General features: G+C 34.2%; 2 protein-coding genes and 1 long non-coding RNA gene across 6 annotated transcripts; 1 reads left to right on the forward strand and 2 right to left on the reverse strand.

The window, feature by feature from the left end:
• Positions 1 to 314: 314 nt before the first annotated feature.
• Positions 315 to 15,768, reverse strand: asb7 (ankyrin repeat and SOCS box containing 7). 4 transcript variants are annotated; one of them, XR_007931063.1, is made up of 6 exons: positions 13,759 to 13,841; positions 12,868 to 12,944; positions 10,423 to 10,676; positions 6,478 to 7,083; positions 1,809 to 2,241; positions 315 to 679 (listed from the first exon to the last, which is right to left on the reverse strand). XR_007931063.1 is itself a non-coding variant. In XM_051901581.1 (6 exons), the coding sequence occupies exons 2-5, from the start codon at positions 12,912 to 12,914 to the stop codon at positions 2,102 to 2,104; spliced, it is 1,047 nt and encodes a 348-aa protein (XP_051757541.1). In that variant the 5' UTR covers positions 12,915 to 12,944; positions 13,759 to 13,841; the 3' UTR covers positions 315 to 679; positions 2,079 to 2,101. The 4 variants fall into 4 exon arrangements, 3 of the variants coding, with proteins under 3 accessions (XP_051757541.1, XP_051757540.1, XP_051757539.1); XM_051901581.1 differs by having other exon boundaries at positions 2,079 to 2,241; XM_051901580.1 differs by lacking the exon at positions 13,759 to 13,841 and adding an exon at positions 15,750 to 15,768 and having other exon boundaries at positions 315 to 2,241.
• lins1 (lines homolog 1) lies at positions 13,929 to 22,971 on the forward strand. The gene is made up of 6 exons (XM_051901587.1): positions 13,929 to 14,240; positions 15,784 to 16,083; positions 18,262 to 18,351; positions 18,546 to 18,690; positions 21,818 to 22,386; positions 22,792 to 22,971. Exons 2-5 carry the CDS (start codon positions 15,793 to 15,795, stop codon positions 22,171 to 22,173), a joined length of 882 nt encoding a protein of 293 aa, XP_051757547.1. The 5' UTR covers positions 13,929 to 14,240; positions 15,784 to 15,792; the 3' UTR covers positions 22,174 to 22,386; positions 22,792 to 22,971.
• Positions 17,250 to 21,902, reverse strand: LOC127516742 (uncharacterized). The gene is made up of 3 exons (XR_007931067.1): positions 21,759 to 21,902; positions 18,029 to 18,068; positions 17,250 to 17,874 (listed from the first exon to the last, which is right to left on the reverse strand). It is a non-coding gene; the product is annotated as an uncharacterized LOC127516742 (long non-coding RNA).
• Positions 22,972 to 24,267: the final 1,296 nt, after the last annotated feature.

The following is a 24,267-nucleotide window of genomic DNA, read 5'->3' on the forward strand; positions in this document are numbered from 1 at the left end:
GAAATTTGCATTACATACCAGAATGAAGGCAGATGGTTGAAAAGTTTGGAGTAGTAAGAAGGATTTGTGGTGTAAACTAAAAAAGACATTTTAGAGGTGGAACAAGTTACTACATTTTGTCAAAGACTACAAGCATTTAAAATATGGTCCATTTTGATTTGATGTTGTATCTTACCTGAAATACTCCTTTAAAATAAAGTCATTATTCAACAGTGTTTTTAGGACTGACTGTACTGGAGTTAAAAGTAAAGATGGCAAGAGAGCAAAACCTAGAAGGTAATTTACAGTTACCAAATGGACAATGAATTCAGTAATCAGCATATTTAGCAGATATTTTATTAGAAAGTCATCAAACTAGAAAAATGGATGCAAATCGATGAACACGGCACAATTACTGCTTCAAAGTACAGCAATAAGACTTCGAAAAATAACAAATGGGGACATTATGAGATCCATTTATTCACACAAATGTACAAGTGAAACTCGCAAACAGCAGATTATATACATTCAGTAGTTGAAGTTGTGGAAGACTTCCGCTTAATAAATTCCCATATAACATTCCCTCGCTCTCAAATCAGTCCTCCAAACTTTGTTCTGAAGTTCAATACATTATGGTAACAAGCAGTCATCCAGAGACGGTTTCGGTCCCAACAAACGCCCAAAACACACTAAACTGAACCTAAATGCAACAAAAAAAAGAGATCATTTAAATTTTGTGGCAGGTAACTTTAATGCTCTTGAATTGAGTTCATGATGAAATGCTGTAGCTGTACTGCAAGTAAAGGCAGCTAGTGTTACAAAAGGTTTGGATAAAATAGTTTTGAGTAACAGTAAATGAGAGTCTGTTTAGAGTCCTGACATTTAAAGAGTGATCACACAAGTATCTCCCACAAAACTGTCTTGCACTGATTGAGATTTTAAAGGGGAAAAAAAATAAAAAAAAATAAATAAATAAATGTATGAAACAAACTGAACGCTTGCTTGAAGAAGTGTCAAATGAACTGAACGAACTTAATGCTATGCAGACCTTACAAGCGGGTTTGACAAATGTTTATATGTACTTTAAGTGCATTTCAAATCATTAAAAAACAAAATGAAATATTAAGTTACTGATTGCAAAGATTTAAGTGATTTTTCATGTGCATAAAAATAAATCTTAAAGAAATTATGGCCAATTAAAATTAAGCATTACTTATAGCTGTAATCGATTCTAATTTTCCGTTTAATTTTCACGTTCCCACATGAAAGCCCTTGACAAGTCACATGAAAAGCACAAAACCACTCAACAAAACCCCCAAAACACTTTGATAACACAAGCTTGTGGCTTAAATAGTCTAAAAATATCTGCTGTACATATGACAATTATTTACATAAAGTTTGTTAATGATTTATGCTTGTATATATACGTTCACCTATAGACCTCTCGTGACTAGAACTTTTTCTTTACCTTTTAATGAAAACTCAAGCCAAGAACCTCTGATACTGAATCTTAATTAACATGTAAATAAAAATTTTTTAAATTAAATTAAATGAGGCATTCTTTAAAAAAACTGAAATGTACGGAGAGCTTGTGGGTTTTTTGGTATGATTTTGTTGTTTAATACGAACAAATTGGATTCTCAACAGAGGTTTAATAACTTAACGGACCAAAGAACTGTGGTTTCTCCAGAGCAAAAAGGACAATAGCACATGCATACAAAATTGTGAGGGCGACCTGAACATTTGCCAATTTGTCTCGATAGTTTAAAAGGGTTTTTATCTTTTTCTTTGTCTGAGAATTTAGAAAATAGAAAATGTCATATACTTACAAAGGCCTTGTTGATTTAAGAACAAAAAAGATATTTGGTACAAACATCCGCATTTTTCTTTTCTCACGGGTCAGGAATTTCTCCAGGCATGCATGAAACGACACCTTCTACGAACAAATCAACATGGCCATTTCAGTGCTCCCCGATCCACAGTCGTTACTCCGTAAAGAGGCTTTTTCACTCCGCTTGTACAAAACGCTGCACCTGCTCCCAGAGGTTTTGAGTAGAAATGAAAAAAGAGAGTTTGCATAGAGTCTTAAGGGAACCTACAGAAATGAGTTTGTCGGCTTCCGTCAAACATTGTCAAACTTGTGTTTTAGGTAGTCCTTCATGACCTTGGCAATGGGCAGATCTTCCAGAAACTTTAGGCTCTGCAGGCCGATGCACTGCCGGATCTTTATCCTGCACAGATCCTGCAAAGTCCTGGGTTGCCCTGAAACACAACGATTGCCAGGTTAAATTCAATCTATGTTTACGTTTAATAAAAACTGAATGATTGCATTCCTGTGTGACGACCTGTGCGTGAACTATTTCAAACTGATAACAGAGGAAAAACTCACAAAAATACCAAAGATTTGAGGCTACAGCAGGGTTATTATAGTTAACTGAAACTAAAACCATAAAAAAAAAAAAAAAAAAACGTTGCTTGAAATGAAATGTTAATTGAAATAAAAATAACAACTTAAACTTTCTTTTTCAGCTAGTTGCCAAGGCAGCATTTATCATTTTTATTTAGTTTAACTTGATGTACTAAAACTAAAATAGATGTTTGATTAATAAAAACTGTCAACACATTTAAAACAAAAATGACAAAAACACAAAAAAAATTACTACAACTTTAACTAAAATAAAAATAAAAACATAAAACATAATAAATACTAATTCAATATTAATAAAAATTATAAGAGTATCTTGATGATACTAAAATAACACTGGGCTAAAGTCTAAAAGATATAATATGCCAAAAACGTGAACTTTTATAAAAACTTGGGTAACACTTTATTTTAGGGTCTTTTAACTAGTTGCTTATTAGCATGCATATTACTAGAATATTGGCTATTTATTAGTACTTATTAAGCACATATTAATGCCTTATTCTGCGTGACCTTATTCTACATTCTTAATCCTACCCAATACCTAAACATAACAACTACCTTACTAATTATTAATAAGCAGTAAATTAGGAGTTTATTGAGGGAAAAGTCACAGTTAATAGTTTATATGTGTTCCCTATACTAAAGTGTTACCAAAACTTGTACATAATATGCCAAAAACTGTGTGCAAAGGCAGTGAACTCATAAGGTAGACAGAAATATAATTCATAATACAATATTAAGCGTGAGATAACAAACAAAAAGTGAATGGCATCATCATACTGATCATAGTAAATTAAAATGATATCAACATTAACACTCTATAGGCAACAAATACAAGCAAAAACTGACTTTGTCGAGTAAATAAAATGTTAAACAGTTGGTTGATAACTTTTTTTAAGAATAGTTTAAAGTCGATTTATAATTTAAGAAGGACAGTCTGACCCTTGTGTTTTTATCTGCTATAAAGTATATATATATATATAGAGAGAGAGAGAGAGAGAGAGAGATTGTATAGATCTATGTAAATGTAATAATAAATGTATAAATCTTTCACAAAGAAGAGGATGAAGCAGCAAAAGTTTGCGTAGACATCTTATAGGTACAGCAGTAAAAACCAGACGTTCAATTCAAGAAACGGCCATTAAAAAACTTGGCACAAAAAAAACTTGACCAATATTATTGGTGGACATCAGGGGAGGGAAAAAAAAAACAACAACAAAAAAGAAACATTGAAAAAGTCTCTCTTTTTTATGCATTTGTCATCTTAAAAGATATCAGTAAAGTTCTGCAATGAGTTCCAGGAACCCGGTACACAGAGTTTATCAGTTTTAATGGGCCAGTTTTCCAGTCCCAACACAATATGGCACAGGCTGTGCGCACACAAATGAAGCCAGCTGGAAAAAACCACTACAAAGGGCTGGAGACGGCCATCTGCAGCCCCTGTCTTCTGTCAGTCTCAATGCTTTACCAAAAGCTCTCAACTATAGGTGACGGCAGAGAAACCCATATGAAATCAGTGCGTATTCTCACGGAGCGCACCGGTCACTCCCTTCAAGACATGAAGTCATGCTCTCAAAGTCTGAGTCGTCAATGTAAATACAGCCGCCGAAGTGCCTTTTTAATAAATAATCAAGGTGAAATCGGATCACGCTGAATGAGTTGACAGCGAGTAAATGTCTGCGACAGACAGGTGGCTTTGATATGGTGATATCAAAGTTGAAGCGGCGCGCAGGAATGTGGCCATTGTTGCGTACTTGATCATTAGTGCTTCAGGTAACACGGCTCGCTTTTCTCAGACGGCCGATTGTTCCGTGTGGGGGATTGAGATCATAAGGGTGTTCGTTAGGGAGGTTAGGCCATTGCTCAACTTACAGATCGACAGAACGGCCGCTGCTCTCCGTGAGATTTGACATATTTCTGGAGGAAAGAGGGAATATGACCTCCTTTGATGATACTCTTGTTATTAAGCCCTCGAGTTTTAATGCTTCACCTTTGACTTGATTGGAGCTTCCTTCTAACTTATATCTGTAATATTAACTGTAATGAGTGTCACTGACAAAATAAAGCTTAGAAGATGCAATGTGTGAAGGCAAGCGAAAATAATTATCAAAACCTGCAATTAAAAATGAGAAAAAAAAATACACACGCAAAAGTACAAAGCAAACCAACTATAATGTGCACTGCAATTAGGGCTGGGTATCAGCAATTACCTCATATATGATGCACATCACTATTCAAGATATTGCTGTGCACGTCACTATTGGATTACAATTTAAACTAGCAAACGCACAAGAGAGACTGATTTCTGGAGGGAACTAAATCTGATGACATTTTTGTAATTAATACTGAGGGTTTACAGCTTCACATTCGACTTCAAAAGCTAGAACCTTGAAGTTTAGTTGAGCTGAACCAAACTTTTCCTTTAAAAAAAAAATAAAAAATTTTGCAAAGAGGTGTCCTCTTTAAAAGGTAATAAAAATTACCAAGAAAACTGCCAAGAAAAAAAGGAACAAAAGGTAAATTTACTATAATGTGAAATTTAAAAAAGGTATATTTTTATATGAAAGATATATCATGTTATGAAACTTTATTTTCGTAATTATCTTCTCGTTTGAAAAAAAAAAAAAAAAACGAGCTGAAGAAAACTTCAAAAATGAAAATGGTACATTCTTGAAATTTTAAATTGTTTATTTATTTATTAACTACTGCTTAACTTTAACTATTAACTAAAATGATTATAAAAACTGGCAATAAAACAAATAAAATTGCTAGTGTGCAAAAGAATGAATAACTGCAATAAAGTAAAACATTTTTTTTTTTTCAGGATTCTTTGATTAATAGAAAGTTCAAAAGAACAGCTTTAATTTTAAGTAAAAATCATTTGTAACACTATAAATGTGTTTGCTGTCATTTTAGACCAAAAAAGTATTAAAAGTATAAAAGTATTAAAACCAAAAAAGCATAAAAGTATTGATTCAGTGCTACCGTTATAAGAGATCAGTATGCAAAAATATAGTCACCTACTAAAATAAAGATGAAAGGAAAACTTTTGCTGAATAAGATTAAAAACATTTAAATTCATTAAAACGCAAAGATTCAATTGGTTTCAAAGTTACTAGCTAAAACGTACTTTTTAGAATTTGGACTGTTGGTGGCGCTAAGAGACCTCATAAGAATACTGTCACCTAGAATCCCTCCCTAATCAGTGTGCCAAATTTTTTTTACTATTACCATCTACCATAAAAGTTTTAAAACTATTGCCATCTACTAGTGGTGTAACGGTACATGTATTCATCGGTACGGACGTCACGGTTTGGTTCATGCAGTTAGACGACGAATACAGTCAGTCACAGGCAATCCACACTCCAATCCAGAAGGGGGAACGCGCGGTAATGCAACACTGTTTGCTAACCGCCACAACAGGAAAAAGAGCTTAAGAAGAACAGCGCATAAACAAATGACTTGAGTGCTTGAAAACAAAGTCCACTAGGTAGTGCGCATGCATCGAATGCATCTTTCTGCGCTCATGGACAAAGAAGAATACTTTGAAAGGCTACTTGAAATGGAGCGGAACATGGAAATTTAAGTATAGGAGGGTTGAGCTTAAGCTTTTAATGTTTAAATATAGTTTAAATTGAGCAAATTTTTAGTTTTGTAGCTGTTTGTGACCAAATACCTTTTGTTTTTTATCAGTCCTGCAAAAAAAATATGACCTATGCAAGAGTGCATTCTGTTTATTGCTTAGTGCTGTACCAACTAGTATTCTACATCCCTTAATCCTACCCAATACCTAAACTTAACAACTAACTTACTAACTATCAATAAACAGTAATTAGGGGTTTATTGAGGCAAAAGTCACTGTTAATAGTTAGATATTAATTAGAATTGGACCCTAAACTAAAGTGTGAACATTTTTCCTATTGTACCAAAATCGTACCGAACCGTGACCCTAAAACTGTGGCACATACCAAACCATGACTTCCGTGTACCGTTACACCCCTACCATCTACTAAAAAATTAAGAACAATTCTGACAGTCCACATATAAAGTTTTAAAGAGGAATAAGAACCTACTTGTGACCTCCTGCAGGAAATCCAGACAGGGTCGACTGATGCCAGACATGCTGACGGAAACGGCCACGGGGGTCTGGCCCTCGTAGTTCCGCGTGTTCGTATCGGCTCCGTACGTGTACAGCATCTGAGCACACAGCACATCGTCTCTGAGGGCCGACAGGTGCAGCGGCGTCTGTCCGTCCTCCAGCCGGCCCAGGTTAGTGTCCGCTCCCCGCTGCAGGAACATGCGACAGTACGAGTGGTTGCCCTTAATGACAGCGTAGCGCAACAAGAAGCCGTTCTGAATGTCTATGTTGGCGTTGTGATCGAGCAGAATGCGAACGCAGCTGGAACGCTCGCGGATAATCGCCAGCTGAAGCGGCGTCGTGCCTTTGTCACTAAGCGGGTCCACCTCGGCTTTGAACTCTAAGAGGAGACGCACGAAGGAGTCGCGGCCGTAGTGGGCCGCCACATGCAAAGGGGTCCAGCCGTCGTTGCTCTTGGCGTTGATGATGTCGCTGCGATACTCTGACTCCAGCATGAGGCGGGCGATGCGGGCACGGCCGTGCATGGCAGCATAATGCAGAGCTGTAAAGCCTCCGATGAAATCCTTCACTGTGGGATCCGCTGTAGATCACAGAGAAAAAAACAACTTGAAGAATAAACACATGACTAAACTAAACAAGCAAGAATATCAAGCAAGAAAAAATGTCTGTAGAGATGACATATATGCATTAGGCCTACAATAATTATTACATAACATAAATCATTGAATTTATATATATATATATATATATATATATATATATATATATAAAAATTTAAAACGGTTAGTTCCTGTCCTTGATTCTGATTGGTCAATAGCTGTGTTTTATTCACGATAAAACACGGCTATGACTGCTTCACCCAACGGTTCTGTGTATCACTACACAACACCCTTAGCAACCACTCTTAGCAACGTAAACTGTTTGTTCTCAGTTAATATTGTTCATTGAAGCTTACTGGATTATGTAGAACTAGAAGAGTATTATGAGAAAGAGATCGAGTGAGCGAGTTTATTACCTGCATTCAGATTTAGCATTTTCCTTCAGGTCAGTCCTATGTTCATAATAAAAAATCTGTTTAAATGTCTGATGTATTATCCTGTCCTTTTAACAGTTAAGGGGTTTTCCCGTGACTGACAGTGCAAGTCAAAGCATTTGTCAGTTTCTACAGGTTTTATGAAGGTAAATTGAAGACTTTCTAAGACCTTTTTAAAACCAAGTAAAGAAACACAATGAGTTGTATTAGCAAATAAGCTTCCAACAGATATACGTTACTTTTTAATTCATTTCACAAAAAAAAAAAAAAAAAAAAAAAAAAAGAAGGCTTGAATGCCTCTGCTCCCGACCACTAGAATATGGAAATAAAGCCCTATTCGGACAGGATTAGTTTAACAAGGGTAGATGGAATAATGTAATTTTACCATAGGATGTCCGTAATATTAATGGCCAATTCGCACAGGATAAGAAATCTCAGTAAAACTAGCAGAAATGGGAGGGTTTTACACACTCCCTGTCGTCATGTGTGTCTCACGTTGCTTCCTGATATCACATGTGCAAACACATATAGCATAACCTATATTTATATATATATATAAAACAGTTAGGTCCGGTCAAATGATTTATTAATTAAATTCTGACTGGATTCTGTTTGTAATAGGCACTTAACTAATGCTAAATTAAGTTTCATGCCTCTAACAAGGCATTTGACCTTCTTTTTGATCTGAATGGTATGTGGGAAACACTTGAGTTTTGCCACAGACTTGTCCCACCGATTAGAACGCAACTGAATGCCTTCAAGTGCCTCCATACTTGGAAAAAATGCAGAAAACTACTTTTATACAGGAAATGATGGGATATTTATGTACATATTTACAGCGGGTTTATTTGCACTGGATTATTACCTGAGGTAATTTTTCCCAACCTTTTTACATAAGGTAAAAGTCGCTGTAATCTTTACTGATGTCCGTAATGATTACTATGATGGCACATTCAGACAGGACAAAAATCACTGAGAAGCTCTAGTAATAATTACTTTAAAAAAATGAATCCAGTCCTGTAAAACTAATCCAGTCCGAATAGGGCTTAAATTTTACTGTTTCTGGCACATCAAACCTCAAAAATGTGCTGTTCTTCTTCATTATTTTCCGTATTTTCCATAGCAAATGTCTAAAGATTCTTAAATCAAGATCCATTTACATGAGATGCAAAATGACATCAAATATGAAGTCTTGTTTTCTGTGAAATTGATCAAAATGAAGTGAGTTAAGAAAAATCTACTTAATTCAAAGGGAAGTTTTCATTGTTTCATTGTCAGATGTTTGTTTAACACCATGCCAAATTCTGTGACTATTTTCATGGTGAGAAAAAATTATGTTATAACACCATAGTAGATTTTTACAATCTATTTTTGCTAAAAACTCTTAAACTATATTTGATTTAACTTTGTTAAAAATACCTTTCATAGTATTAACTAAATAAAAAGGGTTCTCACAGGGTTAAACCTAGCACAATATAATAAAACATGATTCAGTGATAAAAGATTTTGACAAAGAGAACATGTTAGTAGATCTTCTCCTAAACTATGTGTCATCCTGGAATGGCCTATTCGGTAACGTGTATAAACAATCTGGTCCCATCTAATTAAAAAATGCTAGGAACTTCTTCTCCCAACATTGGGACTAATTTCATGGAGTTTGCTCATGGTGTAGAGATCCAATTCTGTTTTACATCTGTTATTAATATAGGAATGAATTATAGGTTTTAGATCCATAGGAGGTATTGTACAATTTTTTGAGGTCTGCCAATAGTGCCTCTTTTGCGACAGTGTCTGCGGTCTCATTTCCTGTGATTCCACAGTGCCCAGGTACCAAACAAAAGTACATATTAAATTTATGATCCTCTAGGCCCAGCAGTTTGCATAAAATCATTACAAGTGCTGGGTGATTTTTTAATTTTTACTAATTATTTACAATGCTTGAAGACATGACTTCAAATCTGTAATTATAAGAACATTTTGTATCTTGATTTCAAGATGTTTAGATATTTGTATTGGAAAACAGGACAAAAATACTGAGGAAGATACTCATTTTTTTGCAATGCACGTGACATTTACTGCCACGACTTTATGAATTTAAGATTTTCTTCTCTGATTTAAGACCTTTTTAAGGCCTTAATTTGTGTATGGGTGAATTAAGACTTTAAGACCCACCGAAACCGTGAGTTCTGTCTCGGAACTAAATTTATTCTGAATCTCAATAAGTACAGAGGGCCGTGCTACTGAACAGTTAAACCTAATTGTGGATCATTCTATCTGCAGAGCTTTTGATAAAAATAGCCCTGTTTTATAGCGCCCCCTAACGTCTTGCATGCATTACCACACTTAAACATGAACATAGCAGAACAGAAGTGTCTATTCTAGCAGCATAATACCAGTTTAGTATTTTAAGGCATAAGATATGGCAAGATAGTAAACCTAAGTATGGTGCAAAAGTGTAAAATATCAGCCACCGTTGTGAACTGGTTATCAGGAGTGTGCCATCAAAAGGTGCAATCAAATTTACTTGAGGAGAGGGATCACATTTACAACTATATAGTGATTAATCCACACCAAACGAAACCCAAACTACAAATTTTCATTTTTGTCCTCTCTGAAGCTTGGTAGTTTAAATCTACTTTTAATGTGTGGAAAACAGAAGCCTGTGTTTTAAAAATAGGGACAATAATACAGGGCCCGAATTACTTCAGGTTAAGTAGCATAATGACAAATTTTTAGGTGAACGTATTCCTTCAAGAGCCACCTTGAGCAAGCCAACCACAGTTTTTAATAAGTGTCAATCTAAGCTGTTCATTTTAGATATGTTCTTACAAAATTAAATCAGACTCGCCCATCTTGCCACTGTCCTAAAACAACCAAACCCTTTACCTCCGTGTTCGAGGAACACGCGCACGCAGCGCTCCTTGCCCTTGGCCGCAGAGAAGTGCAGCAGCGTCCAGCCGTTGGCATCTCTGATCTTGGGCGAGTAGCCCTGCTCCAGCATCTTGCGGACCGTGTAGACATCGCCGGCCGCCACTGCCGCCTGGATCTGCAGCTCCTCCTGCAACTCTGGGTTCCTTCTGCAGTGATGGTTCAGCATCCTGTCACATCTCGCAGTACGGGCGTCAGACGCTCCTGTGTCCCTACACACAAACACACACGTATGACATTACTGATAGACAAGATCATCATTTTGAATCAAAGGACAATCAGTTATTTATTATGAAAGTTATGAAAACACAGAGTCACAGTGTTTAAACTTTTTAGTGGAATCAACCTACAAATGATTCAAAGGAGATTTTGGTAACACTTTACAATAAGGTTCATTAGTTAACATTAGTTAATATGAACTAATAATGAACTGCACTTATACAGCATTTATTAATCTTTGGTAATGTTAATTTCAACATTTACTAATACATTATTAAAATCTTGTTAACATTAGTTAATGCACTGTGAACTAACATGAACAAACTATGAACAACTGTATTTTCATTAACTAATGTTAACAAAGATTAGTAAATACGGTAACAAATGTATTGCTCATGGTTAGTTCATGTTAGTTAATACATTAACTAATGCTAACAAATGAACCTTATTGTAAAGGGTTACCGAGATTTTTATTACAACTTTTTCATGTCCGATTTAGATACTGCAACCTTGAGTATCTGCCGTTACCAATACTATTTTTTATTGATCAGCTTAGAATATCTATTTCTCATTAATTTACTATCTACTAACTGCTTGAGCCCCTGCCCCTTTGATCGCAAAAGTGAAAGTGCCCCCCCCCCCACTAAGCCTGCAGTTATTTGATCACAAATACAGAAAAAACAGTAATATTGTAAAATATTATTACAATTTAAAATAATGGTTTTCTGTTTTAATATACTTTATTTTTCAGCATCATTACTCCAGTCTTCAGTGTCACATGATCCTTCAGAAATCATTCTAATATGCTGATTTGATACTCAGTTATTATCAATGTTGAAAACAGTTGTGTTGCTTAATATTTTTTTGGAACCTGTGATACTTTTTTCAGGATCCATTGATGAATAAAAGGTTAAAAAGAACAGTATTTATTCAAAATAGAAATCTTTTCTAACAATATAAATCTTTACTATCACTTTTTATCAATTTAACACATCTGTGCTGAATAAAAGTATTAATTTCTTTCAAAAAAAAAAAAAGAAAAGAAAAGAAAAAAAAATTACTGACCCCAAACTTTTGAATGGTAGTGTATATTGTTACAAAAGATTTCTATTTTAAATAAATGCTGATATTTTTTATCTTTTTATTCATCAAAGTATCCTGAAAAAGTATCACAGGTTATAAAATAATATTAAGCAGCACAACTGTTTCCAACATTGATAATAAATCAGCATATTAGAATGATTTCTGAAGGATCATGTGACACTGAGGACTGGAGTAATGATGCTGAAAATTCAGCTTTGCATCACTGGAATAAATTACATTTTAAACTAAAGTATATTAAAATAGAAAACCATAATTTTAAATTGTAATAATATTTCACAATATTATTGTTTTTTCTGTATTTATTATGAAATAAATGCAGCCTTAATGAGCCTAAGAGTCTTTGTTTAAAAACATTAAAAATAGTAACGTTTCCAAACTTTTGACTGGTAGTGTATATAAAACATAAAATTAGCCTACTGTATACAGCACTAATATTAACAATAATTCCAATAATTTTGTAAATCTAAAAAAAATAAAAAGTGAATATGTATACATCTCTTACTGGTAAAATCATAATTAAAAAATACAAATATAAAAATAAAATAAATTACTATTTGTGTTACAAGAGTGTCAGCATTCTTCATAATAATAACAATAATAAAAATTAATAATTTTTTCTCAAACTCAAATCTTAAAATTTTATGAGCAATACATTTGAGATAATTTTTACATAATATATCATATGTGATAATTACTATTTAAATATATAACTCTGCTTATAGTGTTTTTATATATATATATATATATATATATATTTTTTTTTTTTTTTTTTTTTTTTTAAAGAGGACATCCTGATAGACATGATAGAACAAATATATAGGCAAAAAAATTATTATATTTGTTTGTAAAACACAGTATGAAAAGAAAATAATTGCACACATCACCTTTAAGATGATAACAATACTCTTGCATGGAAAGCGCATCTATGCACTTATGAAAAGTACTGAGATTTTGTTAGTTGCACTGCATGAAGCCAAATCCATTAAACCACCCATAACAAGCTTAGACAACAACACATGTTAATATAAAACAAAATGACAATTAAAAACAGGCCACGGCCTACAGATAATTAGAAATTACCGTTCATTAATGTCTTGTAGATCTAAAACAGCCTTTGTGTTCTGCATCCATATTCATATCCACTTCAGATCTCCATTCTAGAGATGCAGAGTAACATAGAAATATCATCATCATCAACATGATTCTTTTATATATTCACCATTTATAAAACATCTATTCATTTACATGTATTAATATATATTAATGCAGATTCATATAGATATTTACGTGCATAATCATTATTTAGCCACACCGAAATGATGACGTCTGATTTCCACGCTTATCTGTCACATTACATTGATCAGCTCTCTATCTAGAAGCAAATATTTACTGCCACCCATCAGTTCACAATGTAATTGTCTTTCAGCCTCTGAAAAAACAGCTGCAGCGAGCATTTGCACATCTACATTTACCTTTAACAACATAAATGTTCGCTAACATATGTGATATATACCATCAACGGCAGTTTAACCCTTTTAATCACCTCAAATATAGTAAATGAAAGGTAAATAATGCTGTTTGTAGCTGCTGCACTGAGAACAATGAATCTGTTAGCTGGTGTGCTAAACCAGCTCTGGCAGCTAAAATGAGCCTAAAACAAACACTAAAGCGCTCTTTTTAGATACAGGCATCCTTTATTTTAATATCACTGCAATAAATGATCCGATAATTCTGACACTTATCATTAAACTGAAGAAGAATCTGAAAAACTCTGTGATTGACATGCACTGTTACTGCATTAGCATAGTTAGCATTTAGCCAGCGGTTATTGCCCATTCTCACAAGAACACTGCTTTTAAAGTTACTCAAACTCTCTTAACCTGTGCCGAGAGGATATAATTAACAACATCTTCTTAATTAAGACAATAATAACTCGGGGGGGAAAGAAATAAAAATATATAGTATACATACAGAGAACAAATACAGTCAGGTAGCCATGAACATCATCTCCAAGGCTTCAAACCGCAACAACCAATCAGATTCGAGCTGTCAAATACGTCATGCAGACATCATACTGCTGCAAAATAATACGCCGAATGTCAGGGTTTTGCGACAGTTTTGGCTGTATAATGGCAAACAGCGCTCCATGTGCTTTATGGAGGCGTTTATTCATTTTAGCGGAGTGTATTTTTTTAATCACTGTTGAAGAAAAACTCACCAGGAGTCCTAAAAGCGCTTCATTACAAATTCTGCTTTACCGCAGCATCTTTCTACAGGTCACGTGTGTCACTGGATCTCTACTAAACAAACTCTACCGTCCTGTAAATATGAGGTTATTTTTCTGTTTATGATCTTCTTGTCTACGAGATGAATTCCTTGCAGAGACTGATGCAGTGGCTGTTCAGGAACATTATACAGGATATTGAGACAATTGGAAATGCATCATAAATCAGGTAAGCAATAAAGATTTTTGTGATATTGGAATGTTTTGGAATAGCACACATATAATGTCCTTAATAAGTAGTTTACACTAGTATAGATAGGTAGATCATGTTTTATAAGTTGTTTGGGGAATTTTGTAGTTTTAAAACTATACTATTAAAACTGAATACTTGTAATCAATTACACAAGGTAAGAATCATACTTTTTAATCCTCGCAATATTCATTTTTAAATATAAAAGTACAGTGTTGAATCATGACTAAATCACAATCACAATTAATTCTCTCTTACTGAGAAACAAGCCAATCATTTCATTGTCATTTTGCTGGCCATAACTTTGGTCATTTGCCATTGTCAGGAGTCTTTGGCTTGAAGCAGTTGATTTATTAATGAATTTTAATTATACTCACAATAACATACTGTTGCTTTGTTTTAAAGTCTGACACATTCAGGACAGATTTCAGGATATAACTTACAGTCTAACTAAATTTGGTATGTCTTTTAGAGCTTTACAAAGCCAAAATTGTTGATTAGCAGACAAAACATTTCTTTGTGGGTCATTGACAAATAAGGTTTTTAAAAGTGTAAAAAATCATAATGGAGATATAATTAATTTTGAAGTTTTATTAAGTGTTAACGATGAGATTATGTGGTTTTTATAATCAATTAAAACTGCTTTTGTCTTTTTTTTTTTTACAAGATGGACAAAATTTGTCACCAAAAAAGTCATTTGGTTTAACCAAAATTAGAATGACACTATATCAATGATGATATTTTCAAACAATGCTAACAGACTGATATCTATCTAGCTAGCAAAAGGACAGCCAAACATTTTATATTTAGTACAAACTTTTAAAATATTACAACATTTTCCATGTTTTATAATGAAATTAATTTTTCCGGACATTCTTTCTCATAACAAAGCGAAGACTTCTACACATAATTTTAATACCATTTTGCACTATGTTGATATATGATGTTATAAAATCATCCCAGAATAAAACGTATATATGTTTATTACATTTTAAGATATTTTAATCACAAATGAAATGGCTGTATTGGCCTTTGGACGGTTAAACCGAATGACCTTTTGACACTTAAATCTTTAAAATACCTTTATATGTAGCAAAATATAATTAAACCTTTTGGATTCAATAAAAGAGATCTATTTGTACTACCTTACATACTTTGGATGTCATATCTTTGTTTTTTTTATTATTATTATTAAGGCCTTTGGACAAAAAAATGACCTGTCACGTCATTGCTCTTGTATAGTCCTAGAAACAAGAGTCAGGAAGTGGTCCAGATTTTTTAGCCAATTAAAAACACTCTCTGCCTGTCAATCATTTTTCACAGTCAGGTTTGCTGACATCAAATTGTCTAACATGTTCATGAAGGGGAGAGTTTTGTTGAAGAGTTGGTATAATTCAGTGGCTTTAGTCTGATTAATGCACAACATCATAAATTTAACAAACCACAGTTCATATCTGCAGTCTTTTTGTTTAAACAAGCATGACTTACTGATCATCATTCTTCTGAACCTTTATTTTCACAGTGTCTCATCATGGATGCCGCAGGATTGGATTTCCAAAGCATTTTCAGGCTGTTGCGTACAGGATCTGCTCCCAGCCTGAGCAGTGAAGAGCTCGCCAGCAGAATCTCATCATGTGTTGTTCAAACAGAAAACACTCTTGCGGCATCTGTCACACACACAGACGTCATGTGCTTGTGTCTCACTCTTGTTGAGACCATCATTAACAGGCTGACAGCACAGAGTCTGCCACAAGATGTCGCTATATTCTATGAAGATGTCACGAGGAGACTGTTTGGAGAAATGAATCTGATGGCAAAACTGGTATGTTTAATCAAATAAGTAATAATATTTTGATTAATAAAAATGTGGTAAAACTTTACAATAAGGTTCATTTGTTAAGATTAGTTAATGTATTAACTAACATGAACTAACAATAAGCAATACATTTGTTACAGTATTTATTAATCTTTGTTAATGTTAGTTAATAAAAATCCAACTGTTCATTGTTTGTTTGTTAGTTCACAACGCATTAAAGGGTTAGTTCACCCAAAAATGAAAATTCTGTCATTAATTACTCACCCGTAAGACCTTCGTTAATCTTCGGAACACAAATTAAGATATTTTTGTTGAAATCCGATGGCTCTGTGAGGCCTGCATAGCCAGCAATGACATTTCCTCTCTCAAGATCCATTAATGTACTAAAAACATATTTAAATCAGTTCATGTGAGTACAGTGGTTCAATATTAATATTATAAAGTGACGGGAATATTTTTGTTGTGCCAAAAAAACAAAATAACGACTTATATAGTGATGGCCGATTTCAAAACACTGCTTCATGAAGCTTCGGAGCGTTATGAATCTTTTGTGTCGAATCAGCGGTTCGGAGCTCCAAAGTCACGTGATTTCAGCAGTTTGGCGGTTTGACATACGATCCGAATCGTGATTCGATACGCTGATTCATAACGCTCCGAAGCTTCATGAAGCAGTGTTTTGAAATCGGCCATCACTATATAAATCGTTATTTTGTTTTTTTGGCGCACCAAAAATATTCTCGTCGCTTTATAATATTAATATTGAACCACTGTACTCACATGAACTGATTTAAATATGTTTTTAGTACATTAATGGATCTTGAGAGAGGAAATGTCATTGCTGGCTATGCAGGCCTCACTGAGCCATCGGATTTCAACAAAATATCTTAATTTGTGTTCTGAAGATGAACGAAGGTCTTACGGGTGTGGAACGACATGAGGGTGAGTAATAAATTACATTATTTTCATTTTTGGGTGAACTAACCTTTTAACTAATGTTAACAAATACAACACTTGATTTCCATAATGTTTAGTATATGTTGAAGTTAGTATTAACTAAGATTAGTACATGCTGTAGAAGTATTGTTCATTCTTAGTCTGTTAACTTAAGTAGTTAACTAATGAAACCATACTGTAAAGTGTTACCAAAAATGTTTTCAGACCTTTTAAAGATATTTTGGTTATACTTTTTTTTTTTTTTTTTTTACAGTGTCCCTATTACACATCTTAAATGTACTTACTATAGTAATAACAGTAAATTATGCATAATTACAAGCAACTAACCCTAAACCAAACCCTAATTATATAGCAAGTATATGTTGTTAATTAATATTACTCAGTACAATACTTATTTGTATAAGTACACTGTAACAAGGGCACCTTAAAAAGTATTACTAAAAGTGTTGGTTTTTTTTTTTATGATGATATTTCTGTGACAATTAAAGCACATTTCTTCCACATTTCTTATCTCAATGTTATTTACATAGAACTTTATACAATACAGATTATTTCAAAACAGCTTCACATTAATTAATAAACAGGAGAATAACATAATTAATGATGTAAACTTCTTCAAATATATAAAAAAGTTAGAAATTCTGCTGTAAAGCAGCTGTAGCAAGATAATAGTGTTAATTCAGTTCAGTTCCACAAGTGTGAACGTTCATTCATGATGAAACAGGTTCAGCTCTAAAGAAGACAATAGTGTCTTCATTCAGCTCGAGTCAGTTCAATGTTGATTTCGTTCAATAGTGGCGTCGATGTTGCAAACTTCATCAGTTTGGAAAACAGTTGATTCATCTATAAAGCAGAAGACGACAGTGTCATTATTCAGCGCAAGTTTGTCCTCATCCTATAATGCCAGTGCAGGTAAATCAGTAATATTGCTGGATACTAAGACAGTGGCAAGGAACCAAAATCCATCAGGTGTTAGAAATGGAGGAAAAAGATATACCTTGGGAGAAACCAGACTCAGTCGGGGGACCAGTCCTCTTCTGGCCAATAGATGAACAAACACAGTGAAAATTGATCATGATACATCAAACGGGCATTCAGTAAACATGTGACTTGGGCATGTTGGTGTGATTATACATTAAGCCTAGAGCTTAAAGTAGAGACTGATCCTAGAGCAGTTCATATCTGTCAGAGGAGCATGTTTTGACCCATTATATTGATATCTTGATGCAGGTTTCCCTCCTCAGCTGTCAGGACCGACTGGTGTCTCATTTATCTGCAAAGTGTACGTCAGTCTATGTCATCAGTGACATTTGCATTAATGTGAGTATTGCTGCTGTACATTAACTTGGACTGGCAATGTGTAGACATACAGCTCATCTAGTATTATGAGGGTTTGATAATGTTTTTCTTGCATGATCTCTCTCTCTCTCTCTCTCTCTCTCTCTCTCTCTCTCTCTCTCTCTCTCTCTCTCTCTCAAGCAGTGTGGGTTCACTACTGTAATTGTTGATTATAGGGAGGCAGCAGCTCGATCTGGAGACACGCGTGTGCTGAAGTGTTTCAGAAGTCAACGGCCAGCAGTGAACTGGACTCCTGTCTGTGGTCACTGACCGCTGTGTTAAAAGGAGTGCTGAGAGCAGAAAAATGCCAGAATAAAAGCGGTACTGAAGTGTGTTCACATACAGACAGATGATTCAGACTGAGCTGCTTTATTATCCTCATTTTAATGTAGTGGAATTAGGTAGAACCTTAAAGGTTTTATCCGAGGTGGCAAGAGAGCCGGGACCTCTTAAATATGTGGATAATTGGCTGAATACGTAAAACTGGTAGAAAATATGAATTAAAATGTAAACAACTCACCCACTCAGACATCATCACTTTCGCTTACATCTGAATCTAAATTAAAAGTTAATCTTGAAATGACTTAAAAACAATAATTGATGTTTAGTAGCTAGGTTAAATTTCACCATGTTCACCGATTTGTTGATGAATAGGGAGAATAAGGTGAGGTTGTAATAAATAATAATAATAATCTTACTCTCATACCATTATTTCTTTCATGTTGGTAGGTATTGTCTTATTATTATGTAATAGTATAATAATAATAAAGCAATACCTTTCAACATGAAATAAATAACTGTTTGAGAATAAGGAGACTATTATTACTATTTTTATTATTATTATTATTAAGTGATCTTATTCTCATACCTTTATATTTTCATGTTGGAAGGTATTGTCAATTATTATTATTAATAATATAAAATACTACTAATAAAGCAATACCTTTTCGACATGAGAAAATTAATGGTTTGAGAATGAGGTGACTATTATTATTATTATTATTATTATTATTAGTAAGCCATCTTATTCTCATACTATATTTTCATGTTGGAAGGTATTGTCAATTATTATTAATAATATAATACTACTAATAATAAAGCAATACCTTTCAACATGAAAAAATTAATGGTTTGAGAATGAGGTGATTATTATTATTATTATTATTATTATTATTATTAAGCCATCTTATTCTCATTCTGTTTATATTTTCATAAGGTATTGTCAATTATTATTATTATTTACAGGTGCTGGTCATATAATTAGAATATCATCAAAAAGTTGATTTATTTCACTAACTCCATTCAAAAAGTGAAACTTGTATATTATATTCATTCATTACACACAGACTGATATATTTCAAATGTTTATTTCTTTTAATTTTGATGATTATAACTGACAACTAAGGAAAATCCCAAATTAGAATATTACTTAAGACCAATACAAAGAAAGGATTTTTAGAAATCTTGGCCAACTAAAAAGTATGAACATGAAAAGTATGAGCATGTACAGCACTCAATACTTAGTTGGGGCTCCTTTTGCCTGAATTACTGCAGCAATGCGGCGTGGCATGGAGTCGATCAGTCTGTGGCACTGCTCAGGTGTTATAAGAGCCCAGGTTGCTCTGATAGTGGCCTTCAGCTCTTCTGCATTGTTAGGTCTGGCATATCGCATCTTCCTCTTCACAATACCCCATAGATTTTCTATGGGGTTAAGGTCAGGCGAGTTTGCTGGCCAATTAAGAACAGGGATACCATGGTCCTTAAACCAGGTACTGATAGCTTTGGCACTGTGTGCAGGTGCCAAGTCCTGTTGGAAAATGAAATCTGCATCTCCATAAAGTTGGTCAGCAGCAGGAAGCATGAAGTGCTCTAAAACTTCCTGGTATATGGCTGCGTTGACCTTGGACCTCAGAAAACACAGTGGACCAACACCAGCAGATGACATGGCACCCCAAACCATCACTGACTGTGGATACTTTACACTGGACCTCAAGCAACGTGGACTGTGTGCCTCTCCTCTCTTCCTCCAGACTCTGGGACCCTGATTTCCAAAGGAAATGCAAAATTTACTTTCATCAGAGAACATAACTTTGGACCACTCAGCAGCAGTCCAGTCTTTTTTGTCTTTAGCCCAGGTCAGAGACTCTTCTGATGCTGTCTGTTGTTCAAGAGTGGCTTGACACAAGGAATGCGACAGCTGAAACCCATGTCTTGCATACGTCTGTGCGTAGTGGTTCTTGAAGCACTGACTCCAGCTGCAGTCCACTCTTTGTGAATCTCCCCCACATTTTTGAATGAGTTTTGTTTCACAATCCTCTCCAGGGTGCGGTTATCCCTATTGCTTGTACACTTTTTTCTACCACATCTTTTCCTTCCCTTCGCCTCTCTATTAATGTGCTTGGACACAGAGCTCTGTGAACAGCCAGCCTCTTTTGCAATGACCTTTTGTGTCTTGCCCTCCTTGTGCAAGGTGTCAATGGTCGTCTTTTGGACAACTGTCAAGTCAGCGGTCTTCCCCATGATCGTGTAGCCTACAGAACTAGACTGAGAGACCATTTAAAGGCCTTTGCAGGTGTTTTGAGTTAATTAACTGATTAGAGTGTGGCACCAGGTGTCTTCAATATTGAACCTTTTCACAATATTCTAATTTTCTGAGATACTGAATTTGGGATTTTCTTTAGTTGTCAGTTATAATCATCAAAATTAAAAGAAATAAACATTTGAAATATATCAGTCTGTGTGTAATGAATGAATATAATATACAAGTTTCACTTTTTGAATGGAATTAGTGAAATAAATCAACTTTTTGATGATATTCTAATTATATGACCAGCACCTGTATATAAATAATAATAATAATAATAATAATAATAATAATAATAATAAAGTAATACCTTTGTGGCATGAAAAAAAATAATGGTTTGAGAATAAGGTGAGTTATTAATATTATTTGTTTATTATTATTATTATATATATATATATATATATATATAACATCATCATTATTATTAGCAATAATAAAACAGTAACTTCCAATATCGGGAAAAAAATGAGAATGGTAAGAGAATAAATGATCAAAAATTCTTATCAAACTGTATTTTTTTATGTTGGATTTTTTTTTATTATTATTAATATTAATATTAATAATAATATTGTTTTATAATAATAATTTTCTTAATTATTGTTATTACTATTAGAATGGCAGGCAGTCAAACAACAGCTAGTAGTTACAAACAAAAGATTGTAGTTATTTTTGAAACAATATAAAAAATGATTTAAAAATGCATAAACGGGATGAGACTTCAGGTTTAATGCTTAATATATTCAGATTAACATAAAAAGATACAGTATTGCATGAATTTACATTGGATTAAACAACTAAACTTTACCTTGTCATTCCAGAGGACATGATCTCTTATATCCAGCTGCTTGTTTGTCTTCTCCATAGATGTTTTGATGAAGTTTCTTTCTGGATTGGATGCCTCCATCACTGACTTGCACAACAACCTTCTGACTCAAGACCCTCACAAAAGAGAACTGATGAATCTCTCTAAAACCATGTGTGAGTTCTTTGACCTCCTTGAGGTCCTCAGCGCTGCCCGGCTCAGATATGGAGTCTGTTCTTCTGTTCAGAGAGTCATATTCGTTGAGTCGCAAGCGCTCCTTCATGTCATGAGAGCTGACGTGGAATATTTTGTGAAGAAACGAGCGCTGCTTCTCCTGAAGAGAAGTCTTCTGCGGAGAGCCGGGGACGATTGGGCTTTAGGTGAAGTCAGTCCTCGTCACATGAAGATCACAGCCTGACCGAGGACATGTTGGCCATGGCAGATGGAGTGTTACAGGAAGTGAATGCAGGCTGGCTCAAGGAAGTGCCTGTGAAAGCTCAGTCCAGTTTCTTTGGTGGGAACTGTGATGTGGGACTCGCTGGGACGCAGAAGGACGATGTGATTCTGAGAGCCGTCAGCCTGATTTTGCTGAAGTCACTAGAAATAAACATCCAGTCCCTTCATTGGAAAGGTAACTGTCAAAATAGTGTTTATTAGTTTTCACAACATATTAGCAACTAGAAAATGAAAGTTTGTTTGCCAGCATGAAGAAAAAAAAATTATTTTTGATATCTGAAAGTTACCAAGTTTATACAGTTTAGGTATAGTACTGCTTAATTTTTTTTTTTTCAATAATTAATGTTGTTTCATATGATCGTGCCACCTTGTGTTGTTATTGTTATTAATCTAAAACTATTAAAAATTACTTGAAATGTAAGAATGTTTGCTTGTGTGTGTGTGTGTGTGTGTGAAGCATAAATTGAACATTCTAGTCCTTCACCACAGCTTAGTTAAAATGAAACATGCCATTTAGTCATTTACAACAGCAGAGGGCATTGCATCTCTTCATAATACTTGTGTTTCTTGTCATTTCCAGGAGCTCAGAGTGACATTGACGTCCGGCGGTATTTAACAGAGCTCATGTCATTCCTCCAGCGTCACGGGACTCTGGTGTCCGCAGACGCTCACAGCTGCTCCTGGGTGTCTGTAGTGTTTGCTGAGCAGGATGATGACATGATGGAGTCAACCAAGACTTTGATTGGCTTGTATTTATATCAAAAAAGGTTTGGAATCTATTTTGCACACACTGTTATATGAAACTGTACCCAAAACTTTATCTCTTCCTGCTGAAATGGGTATTTCCAGAGGTAATGATGTACAGCATTGCTGAAATTAAATTTTACTCAAATAATAGGCCAAGCCTATTAATATGTACAGAAAGTTTCAAAAGTTTGGGGTCTGGATGATTTTGAATTTTTTTTTTTTTTGAAAGAAGTCCCTTACACTCACACAGGCTGCATTTATGTGATCAAAAATACAGTAAAAACAGCAATATTTTGAATTATTACAATTTAAAATAAGTTTTCTGTGTGAATATATGTTAAAATGTAATTTATTCCTGTGATAAAAGCTGAATTTTCAGCATCATTACTCCAGTCTTCAGTGTCACATGATCCTTCAGAAATCATTCTGATATGCTGACTTGCTGCTCATGAAACATTTCTGATTATTATCAGTGTTAGTGTAAACCATGATACATTTTTTTTCAGGATTCTTTGAAGAATAGAGTTCAAAAGAACAACATTTATTTGAAATAGACAACTTTTGTAACATTGTTTTTTACTGTCACTTTTGACCAATTTAATGCATCCTTGCTTAATTAATTAATATTATTAAATCTTACCACACTGGTTTTTTTTTTTTTTTTCCCTCTTTCTTTTGTAATGAATGAGTGGTCACACTTTTTTTTTTTTCCACTGCATACTTAAATTCATGTTTGGTGACCTGTGAATTTGTAAATCAAAAAGTATGTTCAGACAAACTTTATATGTTGTTTTGACAAACTCTTGTCTGAAATTTTAAATTATTATGAATTTTAAAGCACATTAAGGTTACATATATAAGGTCATATATTCCTTGCTTGGGTGACAAGTTGTTTCTAGTTTCTGAGTGATTGCAAATAAGCTTTTTGGAGAAAATTATAGTCTACGGATTTTGGGCAGACAGAGTTGACGTATAGAAAACTGCGTAGTGTATGATGAGCACAGACTTTACACTGATCCATTTGGAAGATATCAAACATGTTTGATATTTTGAATCAATTTTAGAACAGATATTTCTTTTTATTTGTCGCATGTCTCCTAGCAACACTTTTGTGAGTTTGTTGCGTTCGGAACGACTTGAAAGTCTGGCAGCAGTTGATCTTGAGTTCTTTAGCGTATGATGCCCAATTTTTCTGTGTAACCATTTACAAAGTCGGCTAGTGTATGATGCATAGTGTTTTAAAGTCTATTCAGATTTTAAAAGTCAAAGTGTGTTCCAGCCTTAACTTGTTAATTTCAAGGCAGTTGCT

Source organism: Ctenopharyngodon idella, chromosome 7 (assembly GCF_019924925.1).
Source record: "Ctenopharyngodon idella isolate HZGC_01 chromosome 7, HZGC01, whole genome shotgun sequence".
In the NCBI taxonomy this organism is placed as follows: Eukaryota; Metazoa; Chordata; class Actinopteri; order Cypriniformes; family Xenocyprididae; genus Ctenopharyngodon; species Ctenopharyngodon idella.

Bases quoted from the DNA above. Each gene is read 5' to 3' on its own strand.
- lins1 (XM_051901587.1), top strand. From the start codon at position 15,793: ATGGATGCCGCAGGATTGGATTTCCAAAGCATTTTCAGGCTGTTGCGT. The intron at 16,084-18,261 runs GTATGTTTAATC...ATCTTGATGCAG, and splicing joins TGAATCTGATGGCAAAACTG to GTTTCCCTCCTCAGCTGTCA. The intron at 18,691-21,817 runs GTACTGAAGTGT...TCTTCTCCATAG, and splicing joins AAAATGCCAGAATAAAAGCG to ATGTTTTGATGAAGTTTCTT.
- asb7 (XM_051901580.1), bottom strand. From the start codon at position 12,914: ATGCAGAACACAAAGGCTGTTTTAGATCTACAAGACATTAATGAACG. The intron at 7,084-10,422 runs GTAAAGGGTTTG...TGTGATCTACAG, and splicing joins CGTGTTCCTCGAACACGGAG to CGGATCCCACAGTGAAGGAT. The intron at 2,242-6,477 runs GTAGGTTCTTAT...GTTGTGTTTCAG, and splicing joins TTTCCTGCAGGAGGTCACAA to GGCAACCCAGGACTTTGCAG.